Here is a 23,649-nt window from a genome sequence, read left to right on the forward strand (position 1 = left end):
ATCATACACTGGGGAAGTAAAGGCGGTTGCTCGATCTGCTTGATCATAGAAACTGATAAGCTTCTTCTGACCCATAGATCTTGGGGGTCTGAAAGGAATACCTTTACTGGCTTTACCTTTTAAAAATTTTCGGACTATAATCTTTTAATATTAGCAACATATGCAACCAAGAAAAATAACTCAACTCCTTTTTCCTACTGGTCCGTACATCCGTGCACGGAGCATATTTTAATTCCGTCGAGACGAGAACGGAGAGCGTCAGACGAGTCTGCTAGTTATGCAGTAATGGAGAGGCAGGAGCGATGGAACAACGGAAAACATGGATATATGGAATATTGTGTTATGTACTTTCATTTACCTTGACGTTTTACATAGGTATTAACTCATTTCAATCAATTAGTCTTTCTGTAGATTGCTGTCATTCTAAAGCTATCTGGATCTATTAAGTATTATTCTAGTAGGAATGGCATGGGATTGGGATAGGCCGTCAGTGAAATGTTTTATTTCTTTATCATTTCCAGACAACTCTTACTGCCTTGACTCTTTGTTGTGTGTTACTCATATTCTTCTTATCTCTGACTAGAGTCTCGATCTATAATTATTACTATTAATTATTATTATATTAAATTATATGGATATAAATAAATACCACTTATTTGACGTAGTAGACTTAGTAGTCTTATTCAACTTTTTCAAACTTTTTGTGACTCATCTTTGACTTAATTTGAGTTTCAAGTTTGAGCTTAATAATAATATTTAAATATTAGTTATTCATGGCTTGAACTTGCCAAGAGCAAGAGTCACAAGTAAGAGTAAGAGTAACACTGACTGTGACTGACTCAGACATAGACCTGGTCATAGACATAGTAATATTAGTAGTGAATCTATTGACTGTTTTTACATACTTTATTACTAGAACTAATGCCTAGACCTAGATCTAGATTCTAGTAACTAGTCTGTAACTAGATCTAGAATCTAGATGTAGATCTACATGTCTAGATTACTCTAGATCTAAGTATGTATCTTATCTTATGATACAGACGTTACTTCAGAAAAGAAGATGATTACGTCCTACCTACGCCTCATGCATTATAATTATAACTATACTAGATATAATGTACTAATATTAATATTGTATTAAATATACTAAAAATGCAAAATACTTAGTCTAGAATACATCTAGTCTACTCTAGTCTAGAGTCTAGTAGAAGTAAGTAAATCATCTAGAATCTCGTCTATAGATGTCTAGACAGTAGATCTAGATTCTATTGACTATTCTGTTATAAGTTATAGTATTTTATGATGATTAATATTGATAAATTTAGATTTTTTACTTGTTTATCTAGAGTCTAGAGTATTTGTCTAGAATCTAGTCTCTAGAGAATCTAGTCTAGATCTAATTATATTATAAATCAAAAACTATCATGATAATCATAATCATGAAATCCCTATATAATGATTTTTTTTTAACTCTTAAAAATCAAAAAAAGCATTAGTGCCATTAGGGTTTATTAAAAGAAACTTCTTCAAAATTAAATAAGAACATAAATCTAAAATGTTAGGCCAATATAGAATATAATATTATAGTAAATTATAATAATAATAAGGCTTGTCTTCGAGTCCGAAGATTAATAAGGAATGCAGTATTTCCAGCGGCTGCGCAGCCCCAGCTGTGACCTGCATATTTTGCCACAGCCAGGGCAAGCATAACCATTGTCTGCAGGTGGTCGATTTAGAATTTCTTTTCCTCGTCTGTGTTTGTCCTCGGCAGCAAATTTTCTTTTGGTCTCAAATGTGTATCCGCGGCCTTTGTGAGTGACCTCCAGCTGTCTCATTCCGACGCCGCATGCAGCCAGGTGCTCTCTTCTATGTCAGCCAAGAAAAGTTGACGCCTAAGCTGGTCTTTGAAGCGTTTCCGTAGGGTGCCTCTGTTACGTAAATTATTCTACTTATATATATGCATCCCCTTTGTTTATGGGACCCCTCAAGAACAGAAACTAGAACAGACACAAAAATCTATATATAGAGCAGTGTGATTCATAACAAGTGTGAACAAATATTCACATTATATTTGATTAGAGTAACACTTTAAGTAAAATCATTAAATTTAGAAACACTTCAGGATAGAAGACTTAAAAATTAAATAGCAATTTTTATACATAAAACATTAAACCATGCTCTTCAAATACAAAAAGAAAACCTAATAAAATACTCAGACACAAAGATAAAGGCACAATCCTTGTTCCATATATGCTAGGACAAATTTGTACAAATGCTCTTTCTCTAGTGCTATTAGAGCATGAATCAGCCTGCCTGAGTCAGCTAGGAAAACCAGTGACTTTTGGCAGAATTTAATTCATTGGTTAACATGCATGACTAGATTTACCTAGGAACATGCATAGGACCTAATCATTTTCTTTTTTGAAGTAATGTCTGTATTTTACAAGATAACATAAGATAAGAACTAATAGACAGTCAAGAGACTAGATTTCACTAGACTCTAGATTTAGATTTTTCAAGGACTACTTTCTATACATAGGTCTAGTCAATCTAGTAGTATTAATATATAAGATAATTAATTATAATATTTAATACTTAAGGTACTCATCTAGTACTGTCACTTGGAATAGACCTACAAGATCTATTAGATCAATATATTGATCTATAATATTCCTAAAGACATAAATAGAGATCCAACTCTAGCTAGAGGCTAGAGTACAGTCTAAGTACAATCTGGGGTCTGATTGTACCTATAATATAAGTAAAGTCTAGTAAATTACTCTACTTCTGATAAAATGTCTACTATGTGTAGTCTAACAGTAGATCTAGATTTATACAGGGCCAGCCTTAGGCATAGAAGGCAAACTAGGCAGCTGCCTCTGGCCTGTAATAAGTGGGGGCCTTGCACATGACTAAAACAAATTTTGAGAAAAAAACTGAACTCCAAAATAGTAGAGCACTATGACTTGAGTTGATAGTCCAGACTACTTAACACACGACCTGGTAAACATAGATTATATTAATATATTAATAATTAGTAAAGGCTCTAAACTAGACAAATAGGCTAAAACCTAGACTAGAAGTATAATGGCTGATTATATCCCCAGCCCTTGCCGCCTCCCCTCTCATTGTTAGCATTACAAGTTAGTCCAGATCTAATCTAACTTCCATTAATTGTTTGCTCTTTAAATGAGTGCACTTTATAAATTTGAGCTCTTTAATTGGTCCAGTTTTCAAAACAAATTTTAAGTTTGTTTTTTTTAATCCATTTTATATGTGTATAAATACATTTTAATAAATAAATCCCTTATTATTTATAAGTAATGTGTAATAGAGAAAACAGTAGAAAATTGTATAATTTCTGTGTTTCTTTATTGTAAATATATCCTATTTTTTCAAACAATAATGTATTATATTTTGCATGGAAATATATGATCACTAGAGCCTTCAATGGGATGAATGAGTGCAAAAAATAATAATTTATGTGTATGCTACACTTATTATTAATCATCAATAAAGTCTATTAAGCTTATGTATACTCAAGTAGCTAGATTTAAGACTAAGCACTCTAAATATGCTCTCTTTGGCCTTGATACAAATGATATGTTTAATTGAATTTTAGTCACCAGTCCTAATATTCTAAGTTTGAGATGTTATATATGAAAAAAAAAAAGATAAAGAAAATGGTGTATAGTCTACTAAAAAGCTAATAATATTTATAGAATTCCAGTGATAAGCCTTTATTAATTCAACTGAGGTACATGCAAATTCTTGATCAATGCTCTCCTCTCTAATTAAGATACTGTAGTTGTTTTTTTCTGTGGGAATTCTAGAGTTAATGGCAAAAATAGAAAAGGAAAAAGCAATCCCATAATGAATTTTTCATCACTGATATATTTTGGTTTAAATGAGTAATCTTTTAGTCTGATTTCTTTGATTTATCCTGCTAGTTTGCTAGTTGTCTAATTGCTGCTGCATTTGAAGTTATCTCTGCTGAAAAGAAATTATGATGTTTAGGGTTTTGTACCAGTAGTAGTTAGTCTGTCAATGTCAGGATCTCTCACTTCTATGTAAACACAGAGGCTGATACACTGGGTGGTTGAAGACACTGGTGCTGAGATTTGCAGGCTACAAAGTCTAGCCTCTGGGAGTGATGACAGTGGCCTTGGAGTGAGAGATAAGTGACTCTCTGTCTGTTGAGAGAAGTAGCAGTACTAGATTTAACTCTGGAACTGATCAGATGGCGAATGATGTTTAGTTCTAAAACCAGGCTGTGTTATCACAAGTACCTATCAGAGGTGAGGAATTGGTGGGTGGAAAGAAAATAACAGAAACTCTGCTTGGCCTCAGTCCCTTAAAAACATAAACATAGATTGAAAGATTTTAAAGACTCTGATGACCTGCTAGCCACTGTCAACAAACACAAATCTGAAACTTTATGGCCATATCACAAGGTCCTCAAGGCTCACAAAGACCTTCCAGTGCCAGGAAAGGAAAATAGGCAGAAAAAAGTAATGGGAAAACAGCATATATACAAGAATGGAATATCATTGAAAGAGATTCTATCCAAGGGACAAGTAATGGAGAAAGATGATCAACAGATTATATGTGGTGCCCCAACTGTTCAACAGTCTATGGAATAAGTGAAGATGAAATAAAATAAGTTATTGTTATGATAATACTAACTGGTAATAATAATAAATAAAAAAAAAACTTTTCCAGGAGAAAATGATTCATTCTAAAGAATAAACTTCTATCCTTTAGATAGACCTTGACTTTTCTGTGAAGCTATGTAGTACATAAATGTTCAATGTTTTAGTAAAGAACAAACCATTGGGCATTTTCCTTAACAAATGTCAGGCATCCATTAGAGCTACTTTCTCATTCCCAAGTACTAATCCCACCTCAGGAAGTCTACACTATAATGTGAAATCTGTACCCCTGTAGTTGGCAACTATACACTCTCAAAGCCTCTACCAGCATTCTCTATGATTGTAAATAGTAGTTGTTATAAAAATATATTTGAAATGGTATTGAAAATGAAATGATAAAAATGATTGTTAGTACATTTATGTGAAGTACAAGTGTTGAATAATTAAGAACAAAAAGTGTGTTTTCATGGGGAGGGAGGGGAGACCAGCACTACATTGAAGTAAAACAAAAAAGACAACAATGACACAATGTTTTAGCACCACAATAATATCAGCACACAGAGTTATCTGATTCACTGTCAATAGTTGTTCCCAATGGGACGCATTGTCTACAGGATAGAAGAACATCTCAAAGCATATATAGGAACATCTGAGTCACTGTTGTAGAAATGATGACAGTCCTATTTGAAATGTTATTGAATTTTTATTTTTTTTTTGTTTTGTTTCAGGGGAATGTAGAGAAGTAAATAAAAGCAAGAAAACTCCATTCTTTCATCGACACCATGATTGCCTTGTTACTCTATTTCACAATGGTCATATCATAAACACTACACTAGTAGATGGGGTAAGGCACAACTTTTGTTTTAACTAAAGTAGACTTTTTTTTTTTAATCTTGCTGTCACAACATCAGATGGTACGATGTCACGATGTGTTGTGACGCCGGGGATTTTACTTGAATTCAATAGTTAACAAAAAATGAAGATCTAGAATCACAATTGACAATTCTTTGATAAAACAAAACTCTGGAACTTTATTTAAATATAACGTAAGTACAGTTTATGTACAAATTACAAATCAATGAGCATGAACCATATTACAAAGGCTTTTCAAACAGAGCTCTTAGAAACGTGTCTATCTACAAGAACCTTATTTTATCGACTGGCTTTTCTTTCTTACTACCGCCAATTCTCTGGCGCTAACTCTTTTCAAAAATGTCTTTGTTTAAATTCAAATCAACCAATAGATTTCAAACATACTAATTACGTCCCTTGGGTAAATCCTGACTTGAATGTCAAGTGTCTAAATTTGAGGATTAAATCCCGAGACTCATGTCGAGGGCTTATATTTCTTTCAAAAGTGAAATGTACAAACAATTCTATAATGTAATCTGTGACATATTACCCCCCCCCCCTCCATTTAGCATTTGTATGGTAATAGAAATGCTCATATGTATTAAAAATATTTAAATATACACAAAATACCATACATGAAATTATAGAAAAATGGTTGAGGTAACATATGACAAAATAAAGTCAACTTGGAGATAAAAAATATGTAAATGCAGTGAATAAAATTATTGATGACTTTGAACACCTGTTTCACTATACAAGTGGTTATGAAAATGAGACAATGCTTGTCATGAACAATATCAAAAGTTGTACAAAGCATAAATCTTGAATTGAATAAGTTATGAAGCTTCATGATGAAATTAAAATATGACATTATAACTCATTTGTGAAAATGTGTACATGGAAAAAAATATATTGCATATGAAAAATTGACATAGAAAAAAATAATTGTGATAGTACATGACAATCTTCTGAGAAAATAATACTCAATGTGATATAAATCTCAACATGAAAAATTCCAATTGTCTGTCATGTATCTGTACTATCATAATAGGATATATGCAATAATAATATACCTGAAATAAAATGCTCATGATTTAAAAATTAAAATGTCTGATGCATGTCATATGCAAAGATGCTGAAACATAATTAAAAAGTATCTTGAATGAGTGACCTTCCTCAGTGGGTTGCTTGGTGCTAAAATAAATGTAACATCTGATATAGAATACCTGTTGAAAAAAATATGTGGAAGAAAAATATATATACAATTATGTTAAGAATTAAATACATCTGGAAAGTGTGTCAGCGAAGACATTCTCACGTCCAGGAATTGTCTTGACCTCAAATTGGTAGTCTGTAAGTTGTAGACTCCAACGAGTCGTGAGTTAAACGACTGTTCGCTAACTTCTTTGAGTTTAGAAATGCTAGTGGTGCATGATCAGTTAGGAGTGTGAAATGGGCACCTAGTAGATATCTGGAGAACTTGGCAATGGCCCATACAATGGCTAGACATTCCCGTTCGATGGTTGAGTATCTGGTTTCAGCTGGTGACAACCTCCTGCTGATGAAAAATACTGGGTGCAAAGTCTCTTGGCATTCCTGTGAAGTGTCTTGGTATTTCTGCATTAGGCATGCACCTATAGCTGAAGATGAAGCATCTGTGGCGAGGTAAAATTGCTTCTCTGGATTCGGAAGTTTGAGAATAGTGTCTCTTGAGAATTCAGCTTTAATGTTCTCGATAGTGGTATGTAGCTTTGTAGACCATGGAATCTTCGTTGGTTGTCCTTTTTTAGTGAGTTCAATCAATGGAGCTTTGAGTGCTGTGTAACCTGGTATGAAATGTCTGTAGAAATTACACAGACCCAAAATACTTCTCACTTGCTTTTTACTGGTGGGGACTTTGATGTCTAGTATGCGTTGAATAATGTTCTCTTGTGGTCTCAGCGAATTGTAGCTGACTTTATAACCCAGGAAGGATATTTCTGACATGGCTAGTTCTACCTTACTAGGCCTTATGGTAAAACCATGTTGTTTCAGTATGCTGAAAACTTCTTGTAGCCCTTTGATATGTTCGTTCCATGTCTTATGGAATATGCAAATGTCATCTATATATGACACTGTGTCGGAGCGATTGCCTAGTATGCTGTGAATGGCTCTATTAAAGGTGCTGCTGGCGTTAACTAGACCAAATGGCATGAAGTTGAAATGGAATAGTCCATAAGCTGTGGTGAATGCCGTAAACTGTTTGCATTCTTGTCTGACTGGTATTTGGTAATAACCTCTGGATAGGTCTATTTTGGTGAAGAACTTTGCCTCTGAAAACTTGGTCATAAGATCTTCAGGATTTGGCATAGGATATTAGTCGAGTTGGGTTATTTTGTTCAACTGTCTGAAGTCGACACACATTCTTGGAGTTGTCGTTTGCTTTCGTTTGACAAGAACTATTGGTGCAGCATATGGAGAGTTGGAATGTTCAATGATTCCTTGCTCTAATAGTTGATTAATTTCTTGTTTAAGAAAGTCTCTGTAGTGTACTGGTAATGGATAAGGTCTTGCTTTAGTAGGCTTGGAATCAGTAAGTATTATATTGTGTTCCGCAATTGACGTTTTGCCTGGAACATCTGTGAATATTTCTGAATTTTCTTTGAGAATGGTAGTCAGTTCTTTCTGCTTTTGCGGTGTCATTGAATTGAGTTTGATGTCTTGCCAAAATTCAGTTTGTTTGGTAGTTGTTTGTGGCATATTGATGTCGTCAAATCCAGACGTGTCATTTTCATCTTCTTCTGGTATGACTGCAAGACATGATATGGCTCTTTCATTTTGTTCTGGGCTTGTGGAACCTTCAGTTATTGTGTTATATTTTTGTAACATGTTGACGTGATAGATTTTCTTTTTGTTGTGTATGTCTATCTCATAATCAACATCTGTTATCTTTCTGAGTATGGGGAATGGACCTTGCCATTTGATGAATAGTCTGTTGCTTTTGTCTGGTAGTAACAGACATACTTGATCTCCTGGTTCAAATTGTTTCAGTGTTCTGTTTCCATTGACTCTCATTCTGGTATTGGAGTTTGCTATGGCTGTGGCTTCATTTGCTTTTTCACATGCAGATATGACTATGTTTCTGGTATCTTGCACATGTTGAAACGCTGTCTTGGTTTCTGATGAGATTGAGTTTTGGCGAATAATAGCTTCTTTGAGGATTGCCATTGGTCCTCGTGGGTTGGCGCCATAAACCATCTCGAAAGGTGAGAATCCTGTGGTTTCTTGAGGACTTTCTCTGTATGCAAACAGAGCTGCTGGTAGCAATAAGTCCCAATTTTGCGGATTGTCGTGTGCTATTTTTGAAATGCACCTCTTCAAAGTACCGTTGAATCGTTCGCAAAGCCCGTTGCTTTGGGGATTATAGGGCGTTGTGAACTTCATCTTGATGTGGTACATGTTCATGAAGTCTTTGGTAATGTCAGCTGTGAACTGTGTGCCTCTGTCAGAGAGGATAACTTCTGGGAAACCAATTCTGGAAAATATCTCTGACAAAGCTCTGGTTATGTCAAGTGCTGTAATGTTGACTAGAGGTACTGCTTCTGTCCATCTTGTACATGTGTCAATCAATGTCAGGAGATATCGATGGTTTCTTGCTGAAGCTACTGGCATAGGACCAATCAAATCAACTGAGACTTTTTGGAATGGCTTGTCTGTCAATTCCATATCTTGAATTGGTGCCTGTGATTTGTTGTTCTTAGGTCCTTTGACTTGGCAAATATGACATGACTTCACGTATTTCTTGACGTCTTTAATGATACTTGGCCAATAAAATTCTTTGAGGATTCTGGCTTTAGTTTTGACTACACCCATATGGCTGGCGTGTGGAATGTTATGTCCTGTTGCCAGTATTTCTTTCCTGTATTTCTGTGGCACTATTATTTGCTGAATGGTATTGTCTTTATGCATGGCATTCTTCACCAGGAGGCCATCTTGAAAATATGGTTTATTTGGTAGATTCAGCTGTTTGTTTGCTTGAGCCTTCTGATAAAGTATTCGCAATGTTGGATCTCGTTTCTGTTCTTCTTTGAAGTCATCATGTGTGAAATATGACTTGTCTTGATGGACTTCAGTTTGACTAGTTAGAGTTCTTGTATCATTGTTAGAGACTCTGGGCATGTCGTCTTGTTCTTCAAAGTTCAACAATGGACATTCGGGAATTGGAGGTGGACTTATGACCGGTAGGGATGGGCTTGATGTAACTGGGGGTGTCCATGTTGAGTGTTCTTGATTGTTGCTGGCTACTGGACTAGTAACTGGTTCTGTTGCATTCTGCATATCTTGAGTAATTGAGGTAGCCATGTGATTATTTTGGCTAACTTGTTCAGGTGCCCAATGTTCTTGTTGTCTGGACATGGATCTTGTCATTACTGCTAAACATTTTTGACCTTGCTCTATGGCATTTGTCCATTCAGTAAGTTCTTGAGGAGTGCATTCTTTAACTCCTTCTATGTTTCCAATGATTAGGTCCACTGGTAGATTGGGTGTTACTAATGCTTTTGTTTGACCACTGAAGAATGGTGTGGTAACATAAATGATGGCTTCAGGCAACTTGCTGACAGTTCCGTTGAAGGCAGTGGCTTGGACGTGGTTGCCTGTGAAACGGTTTGCGTGTACGAAGCGTTCATGTACTAATGTGGACGTGCTTCCGGTGTCACGAAGAACTTCCACCTTCTTGTCTCCTACAAAGCCTGGATAAAATTTGAGACCATTTTACTTTGCAATGACTGTCATAGTTGAGTGCTCATTGTAATAGCTTCTGTTAGGCATATATTGTGGTCTGGAGTCCTGTGAATGACTTCTGTAGCGAGGTTTGTTGTTATCTGGTTTATTATTTCTAGGTGCTTTGTTGAGATTGTATTGCTCTCTATTGCTGTATCTTTGAGTTGGTGATGTGGGTCTATCAAAATTTTGATTTTTGGAGACTGCCTGTTTTTTCCAACATTCGTGAGTTTGGTGACCCTTTTTATGGCAATATGAACATTCTGTGGTTCTGCTGCGGCATTGAGACGTGAAATGCCCTAGTTTATGACATTTGTTGCATTTGACTTTGTCATCTGACTTATATCTTGCATTTTTGTCTTGAGCAACGCAGACAAAATTTTCTTCAACAGATGGTTTGACTGAATTGTTTGGATAGGCTGCTCTATATTGTCTGATGATCTTGGTTAGTGTCTGGATATCAGTAGGATTTCTCTCTATAATGTAGGATTGAATATCTTCTGAGTGAGCATGGGTGATGTTGTCGATAATAATATGTTGACGAAGAGCTTGGTAACTTTCTTCTATTTTTGCCATGGATACCCATCTATCAAACCACATCGACATATTAGCTACAAAAATTTGAGGATCATCATTTTGCTGTGGCCTTTCATTATAGAATTTCTTTCTATAGTTGGCTGAAGTTGCTCCGTATTGGCGCAGTAGAGCTTCCTTGATATCAGAGTAAGTGCTGCGTTCATTGATTGACAGTTGTGAGCAAATGTTGACAGCTTTGCCAGTCAAGAGGGTAAGGAGTGAGCTCGACCAATGTGCTTCAGGTAGACCGGATGTTGTAGCTATTTCTTCAAATCTTATGAGATACGAGTCCATATTGTCAATGTTTTCGTTGAAAGCCGATATTTTGTTCATTAATCTGTATTTGTCAACATACTTGAGTGACCTTGAATTGGAATGCTTTCTTTATTTTGCCTTTCGAATTCCATTTTTTCTTTTTCATGTTGTCTTTGCTTTTCGGCGTCTTGCAATTTTTTTTCTTCTAATTGCCTGCGTTTTTCAGAATCTTGCCTTTGTTTTTCAGCTTCTTGCCTTTGTTTTTCAGATTCTTGCCTTTGTTTTTCAGCTTCTTGCCTTTGTTTTTCAGCTTCTTGCTCTTGATATTCTTTCTCTTCTTGTTTCTCTGCCCACTGGTCTGGCTTTGAAATTTGCTTTTCTTTGGCAAATTCTATTAATTCGAAGAATCGTTGTGTTCTAGAACTGGAAGCCATATTTAATTTTTTTGTTGTTAGTTTCTTGTATTGGAGCAAAATCTACAATATCTGGATTTTGGCTTTATCTCAGATATAATAATAATATAATGACAAAGTTCTTGAAGCCTCAATTTGCTAATAAATTCTTGACAGTAGACTTGTAGTTACTGGAGTCGTATGATTGAATATATAGATCTATTGAGCCGAGTACTTTTTACTGGTTTAACAGTTGGTTAAATCTGGTCTTCTGTTTACTTTGTGCTGCACAAATGATTATTTACTGGTCTTCTTTATAATGCCAGTTATTTGATTTACTGGTCTTTTTATAATGCCAGTTATTTGATTTACTGGTCTTTTATATTGCCAGTTATTTGCTTTACTGGTCTTTTTTATTGCCAGTTATTTGCTTTACTGGTCTTTTAATAATGCCAGTTATTATGTATATTGGTCTTATTCCTTTTGCCAATTACATATAATAATAGATTTCGTGAGTAAGACGTAACTCTAACGAAAATCTTTATAAAAGAATTATCGATAACCAACTGACCTGTTAAACACAGAAATTCTGTCCTCCGTTAAATAAGAATGAAGTTCCTTTGAAGAGTTTTAGAAATTGGTCCTAGGTCTTGAATAAATTTCGTTAAAAGTTGTCCATGAACTTTTGTCCCGTCGGAGGTGCCAGATATGTCACAACATCAGATGGTACGATGTCACGATGTGTTGTGACGCCGGGGATTTTACTTGAATTCAATAGTTAACAAAAAATGAAGATCTAGAATCACAATTGACAATTCTTTGATAAAACAAAACTCTGGAACTTTATTTAAATATAACGTAAGTACAGTTTATGTACAAATTACAAATCAATGAGCATGAACCATATTACCAAGGCTTTTCAAACAGAGCTCTTAGAAACGTGTCTATCTACAAGAACCTTATTTTATCGACTGGCTTTTCTTTCTTACTACCGCCAATTCTCTGGCGCTAACTCTTTTCAAAAATGTCTTTGTTTAAATTCAAATCAACCAATAGATTTCAAACATACTAATTACGTCCCTTGGGTAAATCCTGACTTGAATGTCAAGTGTCTAAATTTGAGGATTAAATCCCGAGACTCATGTCGAGGGCTTATATTTCTTTCAAAAGTGAAATGTACAAACAATTCTATAATGTAATCTGTGACACTTGCCATCTTCTAGTCAAATCCACCATCCTTAGTTTTCTTAAACCACATAAACACTACCAACCTAAACTGAAGCACTAGCAATGAGGGGAAGTTTCCCTTCACTCTATACATAAATAGCATCTTAAATATTTAAAATAGCGCAGGACATTTCCTAAACATAATGGTGCCTTGCAGAGAATACTACAAGATAATTAATGTTGCCTGAACTTTACTTAGACTTAGACTAATCGAATATTATATATATATATATATATGCAATGAAAAAGAAAAGGTTTTCTCTTTACGTATAGATTTTAAGGTTGTTTTACTTTGGAAAAATACTTATCTAAGTTTATTTTAAACTAGTTTCTTTAAAATTATTTTACTAAAACAGGTAGTTGAATAGGAAAGGTATTGGGTTTCAGCTGTGGTAAGTGAATGAAAATAGCTTTGAAGTAACGATTAGAGATGTCTATATTAGAATTCAGTCCTTTTTCTATGTACTGTTTATATCATGATCAAACATTTTGTTTAGAGTATCACTGCATATTCTGATTTCAAGTTTTTAATCATGAGATTCACTCATTCTACTCCTCTGACTTTTAAAATAGTGAACTCTGAATGGAATGTCACTTGGCATTTAAAATATTTATTTTTATTATTAATATTATTATTATGTAAAAAACGAACTGATATTCAATCTCTGGTACTGCCAGGGTCGAGTTTCACTAGTAAAAAAGTAGTTAAGTTCCCCTTTCAGACCAAGCAGTCTTTAGAGCAGATGATGTTAAGGTCATCTGTTTCATTGGCCAATGGTTAACGAGCATGGTGTCATGTGGTCAGCACAATGACCCACTGCCTTTACTTTCCCCAACTTTTGGAATTACCAAAATTTGAACCCAGGACCCCAGGCTTAACCAATCAGCCACTGCCCCCCCCCCCAGCTTCGTTAGAGGGAAACAAAGGTTAATTGTAGTCCCTTTAACAGTGTCCACTGAGAAATTTTCTGATGGCAGGAATGCAGCAGTACTGCCCTCTGACAGGCAACGAGAATCTTCTTAGTGATGATATTATTATTATATAAATCATTATCATTATTTGTTGTTATTATCATTCTTGTTATAATTATTACTTGTATTATTATTATCCTTATTACTCTTATTGAATCAACTGGACTCTTGAATATAATGTTCTAAAGATGGTTTTAGAATTCAAGTTAGGTCTTGAAATACAAGAGCATTGTGTTCATCTTCTTAATTTCCTTACAGCTCTGGTTTATTTGTTCCATCAAAAAATGTGCACATTGTTTGTGAGGGAAGGAAAAAAAAGTGGGCTTTTGTTGTAAAATCAATAAGGCTGGGTAATCTTTTCTGCCCATGAATTATCATTGTGCAACAAATCCTTGCCACTAATCTGTAAGACAAATGTGATTGGCTTATTAGACAAACATTAACAATCATAGTGGTTCAACTATTTGCTAGATACCCACATTTCAGTCGAGTGTATTTAGTACATTAGTATGTAGAGCTGGTGGCATGCACACAGCAGATGTAAGATTGCTGTCCACTTAGCAAAGTTTCTCTGGTGTCTAAATCTTTCAACATGTCCTACACTCCTACACCAAGAGTTCCATGCTGTAGTTGACCCTAGTTTTAATTTCACATGTCTGTGACAGGTTCAACATCTGGAGAATGTAACTGTCCAGTTTTTAGCCTTTGGTCATCACTTCGTAGTGGATCTCAACCAAAACAAGTAAGTTCACCTGCTATCTTTATGTCTGCTGCAATGAAAGTTGCTTTGGTCACGTTTTGGCTGGCTAGTTGAATTGAATTGATCTCAGAGAAAGTGTGTGTGTGTTTGTTTCTTTGTGTGTATCATAAAAGAGAATTAACTTATTACTAAATTTCACAAGATTGTGTAATTAAATTGTTAATTAATGAACATTATAATGAATAAAGAAGTGAATTAGTGCTTGGTCTGTGACCATAATAAATGCGTCCCGTCTGATGAGTAAGAAGCAACCGATCAACAATTGAATGCAACTTGGGAATTCCATCACATTGTGATCGATCTACAATAGATTTTTACTCTTACATTTTTTTAAAATTATGTTTTAAAACTGGGAGTAACTTTTACGTCTAAAACGCTAAAGGGGAGAGAACATTTACAGCTTTTTTGAACTTGTGATGTGCACTGTAAGGCGCTTCCGCGCTGTGTCTTATGAAGGGGTGTCACACACAAATAATGAAATCAAATAACACAAGCGTAAGGCCGACACTATAAGTTAGTCGACGCTGGTAGCCAATGTCGAAGAAGTTTAATAACAAAGGAAACCGTCAAATGTCAAATTAAATCTCTACTTCAGTTACTAAAGTCGACCTTACTATATGGCTGCCAATAGGTCTTCTGTAGTTACTTCTTATATCCTAGTCTTGTTTTTTTATGGCTGCCAATAGGTCTTATGTAGTTACAGGAACAAAAGTCAGATTATTTGCAGACGATTGCATAATATATAGAACAATAAAAACAACACAAGACACAGATATTTTACAAAGAGAATTAGATGAATTACAGAAATGGGAATCAAATTGGAGCATGTGTTTCCACCCAGAAAAATGTCAGTTGTTAAGAGTAACAAAAAAACTAAAACAAATTAATTCCACTTATCTCATTCATGGCAAACCAGTAACACGGACTAAAAACGCAAAATACCTAGGTGTTATAATAAATGAAAAACTGTCATGGAATCCACATATTGATGAAACTACAAAAAAAATCAAACAAAGCATTAGGATCTATTAAAAGAAATTTCTATAAATCAAATAAGAACATAAAACTAAAATGTTATTTAACCTTGGTTAGGCCAATAATAGAATATGCATCCTCCGTTTGGGACCCCTCAACTCAAGAAAACATTAAGAAACTGGAACAGACACAAAATAGAGCAGTGAGATTCATAACAAACGAATATTCACATTTGACTAGAATAACGCCTTTAGTAAAATCACTAAATTTAGAAAGCCTTCAGGACAGAAGGCTCAAAAGTAAAGTAGCAATCATACATAAAACACTAAACCACAATCTTCAAATACAAAAACAAAATTTAATAAAATACTCTGAAAGACACAAAGATAAAGGCACATTCCTCGTCCCATATGCTAGGACAAATTTGTACAATACTCCTTCTTCCCTAGTGCTATTAGAGCATGGAATGGGTTGCCTGAGCTAGCCAGGACAACCAGTGACTTGGCAGAATTTAAGTCATTGGTTAATATGCATGACTAAATGCATGACGCGTAGGACGTAATCATCTTCTTTTTTGAAGTAACGTCTGTATTATATAAGATAAGATAAGATACTTCTTATATCCTAGTCTTGTTTTTTTTTTTTTTAATTCGTGGTGTCATTGTCTCTAAGTCAAGACTTTCCCTTTTTATGAAACAAATAACGTTTTATGCCAGATTCCTAATCGTGCTAGTACAGCTCCCCCCTCCCACTAAAAAAAAAAAATAGCCAGTCAATTTTTTACCTATTGTTTTGGTCTTATTTTGCATATGTATATATATTTTCTAAAGCAAAATAGTTCACTTTTAGAGAATCATCAGTAGACTTTCTAAGGCTATTATATCTTTGCATCTAGAAAATGCTTACCTTTTTATTTATTAGTTAGTAGGGTTTTTTTCCTGTTTTTTTAATGGTTTTCATGCATATGCAAACAATAATTTTAAAATCGAAAGGGTTCAATAGGTTTTACAGATCTAAGTGTGACAGTCTTAGAAAAGAAATTATGGCTGCTATCTCTGAAAGAATTATTCACAAAATATCTGTTCGGAATAAACTTTAATGTACTAAAAATGATCCTTGAATTATAAGTAAACCATAAGTATTATTATTATGTAATTCTGTGAAACACTGACTCCCACTATTCATGGTTTAGTTTCTGTGATAGTTATTTTTGTATTTTCGAGTGCATTTTAAACTCATCTAAACATTTCTATCGATTGTTCCACCTAGAGCTACTTTTTTTCCCCTTGAAACTTCTTGTCTAGATGCAAAATTTACATTTGGTTGGTTTGGCTAAGAATTTCGCTATTAGGAGTAACGTGTGTGTGTGTTTTTCTTTATTTTATAAACCCATTAATGCCATTACTACAGTAGGTACCAATTAATTAACTTTGAATTATAATGAGAAAGAACTAACGACGCACATTTTTTTAAAAATGTGAAAATAATGTTAAGGACTACAATGTTCGTGCGTCCATGTGTTCTCTATTGATATTACATGTTCATTTGATAGGTCCCTTATTTCAATCTTGTATGTCTATAATGGAACTTCCACTGACCATTTCCTGACCTAGTATGCGATACATTCTTAGAACGGAGTCCCAAGTGTGGGGCGAGCCAACGCCCATCTCTTATAGGGGAGGCAAGCTCATCAAGTGGAGTTGATCTGGCAAGTGGGGGCATCATCACACTGACCCACTGCTCACCCCTCCACTTGTTTGTTGTTGTTTGTTTTACTGGCACTTTGATTTTTTAATGCCAGTCATTCAATCAACCAATTAGCCACTATCTGTTCCTTACGTAACTAAAATGTTGACTAATTCAAATTATAGGTCAGTTGCAATCCTAAGTTATCCTTCTTGGTGTACATTTTAAAAAAGTAAAGAGTTCCCCTTTCAGACCCCTGCGATCTATAGGGCAGATGATGTAAAGGTCATCTATTTCCTTGGCGCATGGTTAACGAGGGTGTCATGTGGCCAGCCGAACGACCAACCGCCATTATTTTTCTCTAACTAATGTCAGGTACCCATTAGAGTTGGGTGGACTCTGCGGCGCCCTAAAAATCCCCGAAATTCAAAATCAGTCTTCACCGAAATTCGAACCCGATACCCACTCGGTTCGGAAGCCAAGCGCTTGACCACTCAGTCACCACGACCCCGATGCTAAATGGTTTAGAGCGGCGCAGATTTGATGACGAAAACCAAAGAATGACGTCGCCATTGTTGATTAGGCATTTTGATGTAAGTATGCACGTTTTATAGTTTAGCCACTACACGAAGTCTAGTTGTTTGATTTATTTAGATGTTTGTGTTCGAATTGGATCTGGATCTAGTTAAAACTATACTCACGAGCTAGATAGATCTAAGAATGGTAGATCTAGATCTTTAAACGAACGCCTTTTTATTTTGTTGGAAAGAGAGGCCAGTAATAATGTGTCTCGCCTCCTCTCTGCCAGTAACACGTTTACTCTATGCTGACTATAAAGGGAAAGAAGAAAAATTGAGCGTTTATGTATGCAAGGAATGTCTCATTGTCTTTTTATTGTTATTAAAGATTCCCAAAGGGGTGAAGGGGAGTGTCTTGGCTCTCAGTGTGTCTATTCAACAATGTATCCAATGGTCTTGTTGGCCCTCAGTGTGTCTATTCAACAATTTATCCAATTGTCTTGTGTTGTTGTTTTGGAATCTTCACAATTGTTGTTCTCTTAATGTCCCAAGACTTGGGTTGTTGGGTTAGAGCTAATCGTCTAATGCTCTACCAAGTTCAACTTGGCGAGGGGGATAAACACGGCGTAGAAAATAAACAAAGCCAATCGCACTGGCACAGAGTCCGTCTGTGTAATGAATCGCACGTTACAAGTGCGCATTGCCCCCTCCCCTCCGCAGTCATGTAAATCCTCCTAGAGTTATGCATTCCTCCGTGAGTCAACACAGCATGGGCTGGACGGTGACCATTGTTTGTCCAAGCAGATTGTTTAAGGCAGGCTAGTGGCGTCCATCTTTCAAACACAAGGCGGCATTCAATTAGGGAGGAATCATTTTTTTTAGTGCGAGAAGGGGGGTGGTGAGTACGGTGTATGGTATTGAAGGTCTTGACTGGACCAGGCATTGTCAGATCTTTTGAAACTTTATTAACAGACATTTCTACTAGTTTCTGTAACAGACATTTCTGTTAGGTCTGTGACCGACAGACTGGAGTCGAGATCTTAACAGACATTTCTGTTAGGTCTGTGACCGACAGACTGGAGTCGAGATCTTAACAGACATTTCTGTTAGGTCTGTGACCGACAGACTGGAGTCGAGATCTTAACAGACATTTCTGTTAGGTCTGTGACCGACAGACTGGAGTACAGATCTTAACAGACATTTCTGTTAGGTCTGTGACCGACAGACTGGAGTACAGATCTTAACAGACATTTCTGTTAGGTCTGTGACCGACAGACTGGAGTCCAGATCTTAACAGACATTTCTGTTAGGTCTGTGACCGACAGACTGGAGTCCCGATCATAACAGACATTTCTGTTAGGTCTGTGGCCGACAGACTGGAGTACAGATCTTAACAGACATTTCTGTTAGGTCTGTGACCGACAGACTGGAGTCGAGATCTTAACAGACATTTCTGTTAAGTCTGTGACCGACAGACTGGAGTCGAGATCTTAACAGACATTTCTGTTAGGTCTGTGACCGACAGACTGGAGTCGAGATCTTAACAGACATTTCTGTTAGGTCTGTGACCGACAGACTGGAGTACAGATCTTAACAGACATTTCTGTTAGGGTCTGTGACCGACAGACTTGTGTCCAGACTAGTTATTGTCAACCCATTTCTTTGTTACTGACGTAAAGTATGAAGGACTCCTCCAGTCTCGGGAACCATCTTCTTCAGTTTTGAACCTCAAGATTTCTGGCACATTGAGTGACGTAAAACTGGGGGACTGGTGAAATGAAAATGTCACATCTCAGGTTTCTTGTCGAGGGACACTCAACGTTTCTATTCTTACAAAAAGTCAAGTATCCCTTTCAGACCTTGCCTTCTCTACGTCATCTGTTTCTATGGCCGACGGTCAACGAAGGTGTCGTGTGGCTAGCACAAAGACCAACCGTCTTGACTTGCCCATTAGTCTTACATGGGAATGTACAACTTTTTCAATTAATCATAATTATAATATTCATGAGAGAAAAGGGGTTGGAATTAACAATTATGCATTACAAAAAAAAAACAATTCATAATTATGAAATTACCTGTGACGAGAGTGAGTCTCTTGACACTACTACCATTCACACCTGCCGTGGCCCTATATAACCTAGGAGATGTTAAAATCAACCCAAACATTATAACATGAGCACATGGCTGTGTATGCAGTGATTAATTGCCTAATATTGAGCTTACCAGCCAATACCACATGAGCACAAGGTTCTGTAACATCCTCAGAATGTATATACCAACTTCTTTCTGTCAGTTAATGCTCTTTGCTCCCCAACGAAGTTTGCAGAAGAAATAGATTCTATATGCCATTATCTTATCTTATAAATTACAGACGTTCCATCAAAAGTGAATATAACTACGTCCCAAGGGTATTCGTGTGTCAGTCTAGTCGTGCATGTTAACTAGAGACTTAAATTCTGTTATGCCATTGGTTTTTCGGGAGGACTCATGCACATTGTTCCACCCATGCTCTAATGGTCCCCATGAAAGGAAGACATCTACGAACTTGTCCTATCGTATGGTATTTTATTAGGTTGTGTTTTTGTATTTGTAAGTGTCTCTTTAATTTAGTGATTTTACTCATGGCGTCACTCTAGTCAGCTGTGAATATTGATTTATTGTCAATCTCACAAACTTTAGCCTCTGTTCTAGTTTCTTAGTTTTATTGAGTTAAGGGATCCCAAGTAGAATCTAATATTAGTCTAATCAAGGTAAAATAGCATTTTTGTTGTGTGTTCTTGTTTGATTTGTAAAATTGAATTTAAAAAAAAAAAAAAACTAACCAAAAGAGCTGTCGATTGATAAAGCCAATCCAATTTTTCAGTGGGAGATAATCTAGAAATACAAAGGAAAAAAAAGGTTAACGAGGATTGAAGCTGTTTAATTTCATTTTGTTAAATCAAAACTATTTTTTTTAAAAAAAGGAAACATACTGCATGTCTAATTTATCAGTGGTTATGTTTTGGAGAAATAGTTACTAATTTAAATAGGTAAATGTATAGTATCAGTGCAATAGTCTGACCTGTTATTAGAATGTTGCTTTGGGGGGGGGGGGGGGTTGAAATGTATGTTTCATGTGACCTACGTGCCCAGTCCTCTATTCCTCTCCGCAGTGCACTGTCAACTGTACACTGGAGGATTGCATTGTGTTTTAAAGGGGTCAGGACCTTGTGAAGCGAATTTCATTAGTGTGAAGACTTCGGGGTCAGTGCATGTGCAGTGTAACATGCTTGGCTAGTGAAATGTATATGTCTTAACTGTAGACCTAGCCTGAGGACAAGCCACCAGAAGGGCTTCAACTTGATCCTAACATTTATGAGGACTAGGTCCGATTGAGGTCAATATCTTGGATGTAGGTCGAGGCAGTAAAGTGGGGTCAGTCGGCGCCTTCGACATAGAGGTCACGGAGCTCACGGGTCAGTGCACCAAACGACTACTCACTAGAGTAGATAACGACCAAATCACCCCTCCCCCTCTCGAGGATGTAGGCTTGGACTTAACATCGCCCAGTTGGTCATAGCTAGATACTCCTTCCCCCTTCTTTTTTTTTTCAATGATCTATGTCATTTTATGTCATGGCTAGTTTATCTAGTAACACACACACACACACGCTGTATCAGGCTCTCTAGCGACACACGACAAGCGTCTACTAATAGCAGCTCTGAATAGTTGGGATACAACAGAGCAGTTTTGTATTGCAAGCGTATTCAATGCGAAATGCTTATTCTTTAAACTGTAATTTCCTGCTTCTTGGATTGTTTTCCTTTAGCATTGACTCACAGTATGTCTCATTCTACGTTCTCTATCTGAACGAGCATGCGTTTATGTGACTGTTTAACATGACTTTTGTTACTGTTTAACATGACCTTTGTTACTGTTCAACATGACTTTTGTTACTGTTTAACATGACCTTTGTTACTGTTTAACATGACCTTTGTTACTGTTTAACATGACTTTTGTTACTGTTTAACATGACCTTTGTTACTGTCATGTATTTAAAAAAGAAAGATTTCTTTTGGCATTGACAGGGTGTAATAAAAACTAAAAGTACTAGTTCGTGTAACTGGACTTGTCAAAGGCATTGATTGCCCATTCAAGAGTGTCTGGACATTGAAAAAACGACAGGCTCACACAGAATATCGTACGATACTTCTCTCCCCTGTCTGGTACATCTTACCCTAGAGTTGTCTGCTCCGATGCTTTGAATATCTCCCTGACTTGACGTTATATTTCCTTGTAAGACTACTTTGGGCCATGTATCGATCTTACCCCCCCCCCCCAGTCTAGTTGCAATGCCAGTATATAGCCAGTGGTCGATATGTACTTATCTCACACATTCATATTATTTCCCTCGAGCAAATAGCTCAGCCCATCTTAGCGTAACATAGTGACCTTTGAACTTTGATTGAGATCGTGAAATCATTCGCACAAATAAGAGACTTTTTATATGTGTGTGTGTGTCTGTGTGTGTATATATATATATATGTCAGATAAACTTTTATTGTTCTGTTTTATATTACTTTTTTGTTTTTGTTTATCAATGCATAATGTGGATCTGACTTAGGGTCTTGAATGTAAAAAAAAATAATTAAAAACTAACATAGACACTTTTGAGTAGTTCTAGTATCTCTCTTCTCTCTCTCTCTGCATTAAAGGTTATCTTATTTAGGCTGCAATGGAATATCATAGTCACTCTCCCCTCACACTGACACACATATTTATTTATTTAGATAGATATGCAAACTATGGCAACCTGATTGGCTCTAAGTGGGAACATTTGTACACAAATCAATAGCTAGCATATCAAGGGATTTACATTCATTGCTGCCCTACTTTCATGGTGATCAGATCATTGTAGGCTTATGACATGTTGCTGATTGCAAGAATGAATTTATTACCAGATACTAACTGTATAGAGAGAGGGAGGGGAAGGGAATGTCCTCATGTTGTTTTTTACTTGTGATGACAAGTGACCATCAAACATGATTCTTAACAATCAACCTATCCATATGATTTGAATTTTTGTATAGTTTGTCAATTTGTCCATCCATCTGTCATGATTAGATCACAAAAACTAGAAAAGATATTGAAAATTGGATTTTATATTTTGTAGCTTGCAAAGTTTAGGTGCAATGGTTACTTTTTATCTTCTGAGAGCGAATTGTTTGATATATTTTCTATTGTACGAGTTACTAATAATTTATGGTTTACGTTATTCTTGTTTTCAAAAGAGAAAGAATCCACTTTTTTCTCTACATATTAGTCACAATTTAACAAGATTGAACACCATTGTTTTATTGTTATTTATTACTTTTATTTTTTGGGCCTCTAAAGTCAAAAGCCTTTAAGACACTTGACCAAATGGAAAGACTTTTTTTCAGAGGCCATGAATAAGACATTGGCTATTCACCAACTCCTTTGTCCAATTAGATGATCATTTAATTACATCTGTTTGACAAGGCTCACACTGAACTATATATTCCTAACAGTCAGTTCATTGAATTATTTAAATGTTAACAATGTAATAATAACAATGTCAGCTGGCCAAAAAATACAATGACATCAGCAGCACTTTCACACTGCCCGATGTCTATTTGGTATGGAAGGAGGTAGGATCTCGGTTGTCGATGCTTCATTGCTGATATTTGTGCTGAAAATATGGAAACCTGGCTTGTTATCTGCATTTCATGTCAAGTGGATGACCTATGGGTGGACCCTAAGAGGGCTGCCTCTGAGTTTTACACAAACTCTCATTGTAATCTCTTTTTTTTTTTCAATTCCAGGCAGCTCTTTACTGAGACTTATGTAGAAAAGTTGGTTCATTCTAATGGTCAGACATCAGAATCTACTCAGACAGCAGTAAGTAGATATTACTTATTTCAAACATTTTTAATGTATAAACAAAATGACACCGTTCTCAAGTCATAAAATGACCCAGCTCTAATCATTGTAATGGGTACCTGACTTTAGTTGGGGAAAGTAAA

The 23,649-nt window shown here is 35.9% G+C and overlaps 1 protein-coding gene across 3 annotated transcripts in view; it reads left to right on the forward strand.

Moving 5' to 3' along the window:
• Positions 1 to 236: 236 nt before the first annotated feature.
• LOC106063298 (disintegrin and metalloproteinase domain-containing protein 9-like) overlaps positions 237 to 23,649 on the forward strand; it is a 43,240-nt gene continuing 19,827 nt past the window's right edge. For all 3 annotated transcript variants that reach the window (XR_008776224.1, XM_056018053.1, XM_056018055.1), the window contains exons 1-4: positions 237 to 375; positions 5,381 to 5,496; positions 14,353 to 14,429; positions 23,449 to 23,524. Coding sequence is in view for 2 of the 3 variants with exons in the window: in XM_056018053.1 (XP_055874028.1) it covers positions 303 to 375; positions 5,381 to 5,496; positions 14,353 to 14,429; positions 23,449 to 23,524 (342 nt within the window). In the remaining variant the exon portion in view is untranslated. The remainder of the gene's footprint in view (positions 376 to 5,380; positions 5,497 to 14,352; positions 14,430 to 23,448; positions 23,525 to 23,649) is intronic.

This window comes from Biomphalaria glabrata, chromosome 1 (genome assembly GCF_947242115.1).
Source record: "Biomphalaria glabrata chromosome 1, xgBioGlab47.1, whole genome shotgun sequence".
Taxonomy (NCBI): domain Eukaryota; kingdom Metazoa; phylum Mollusca; class Gastropoda; family Planorbidae; genus Biomphalaria; species Biomphalaria glabrata.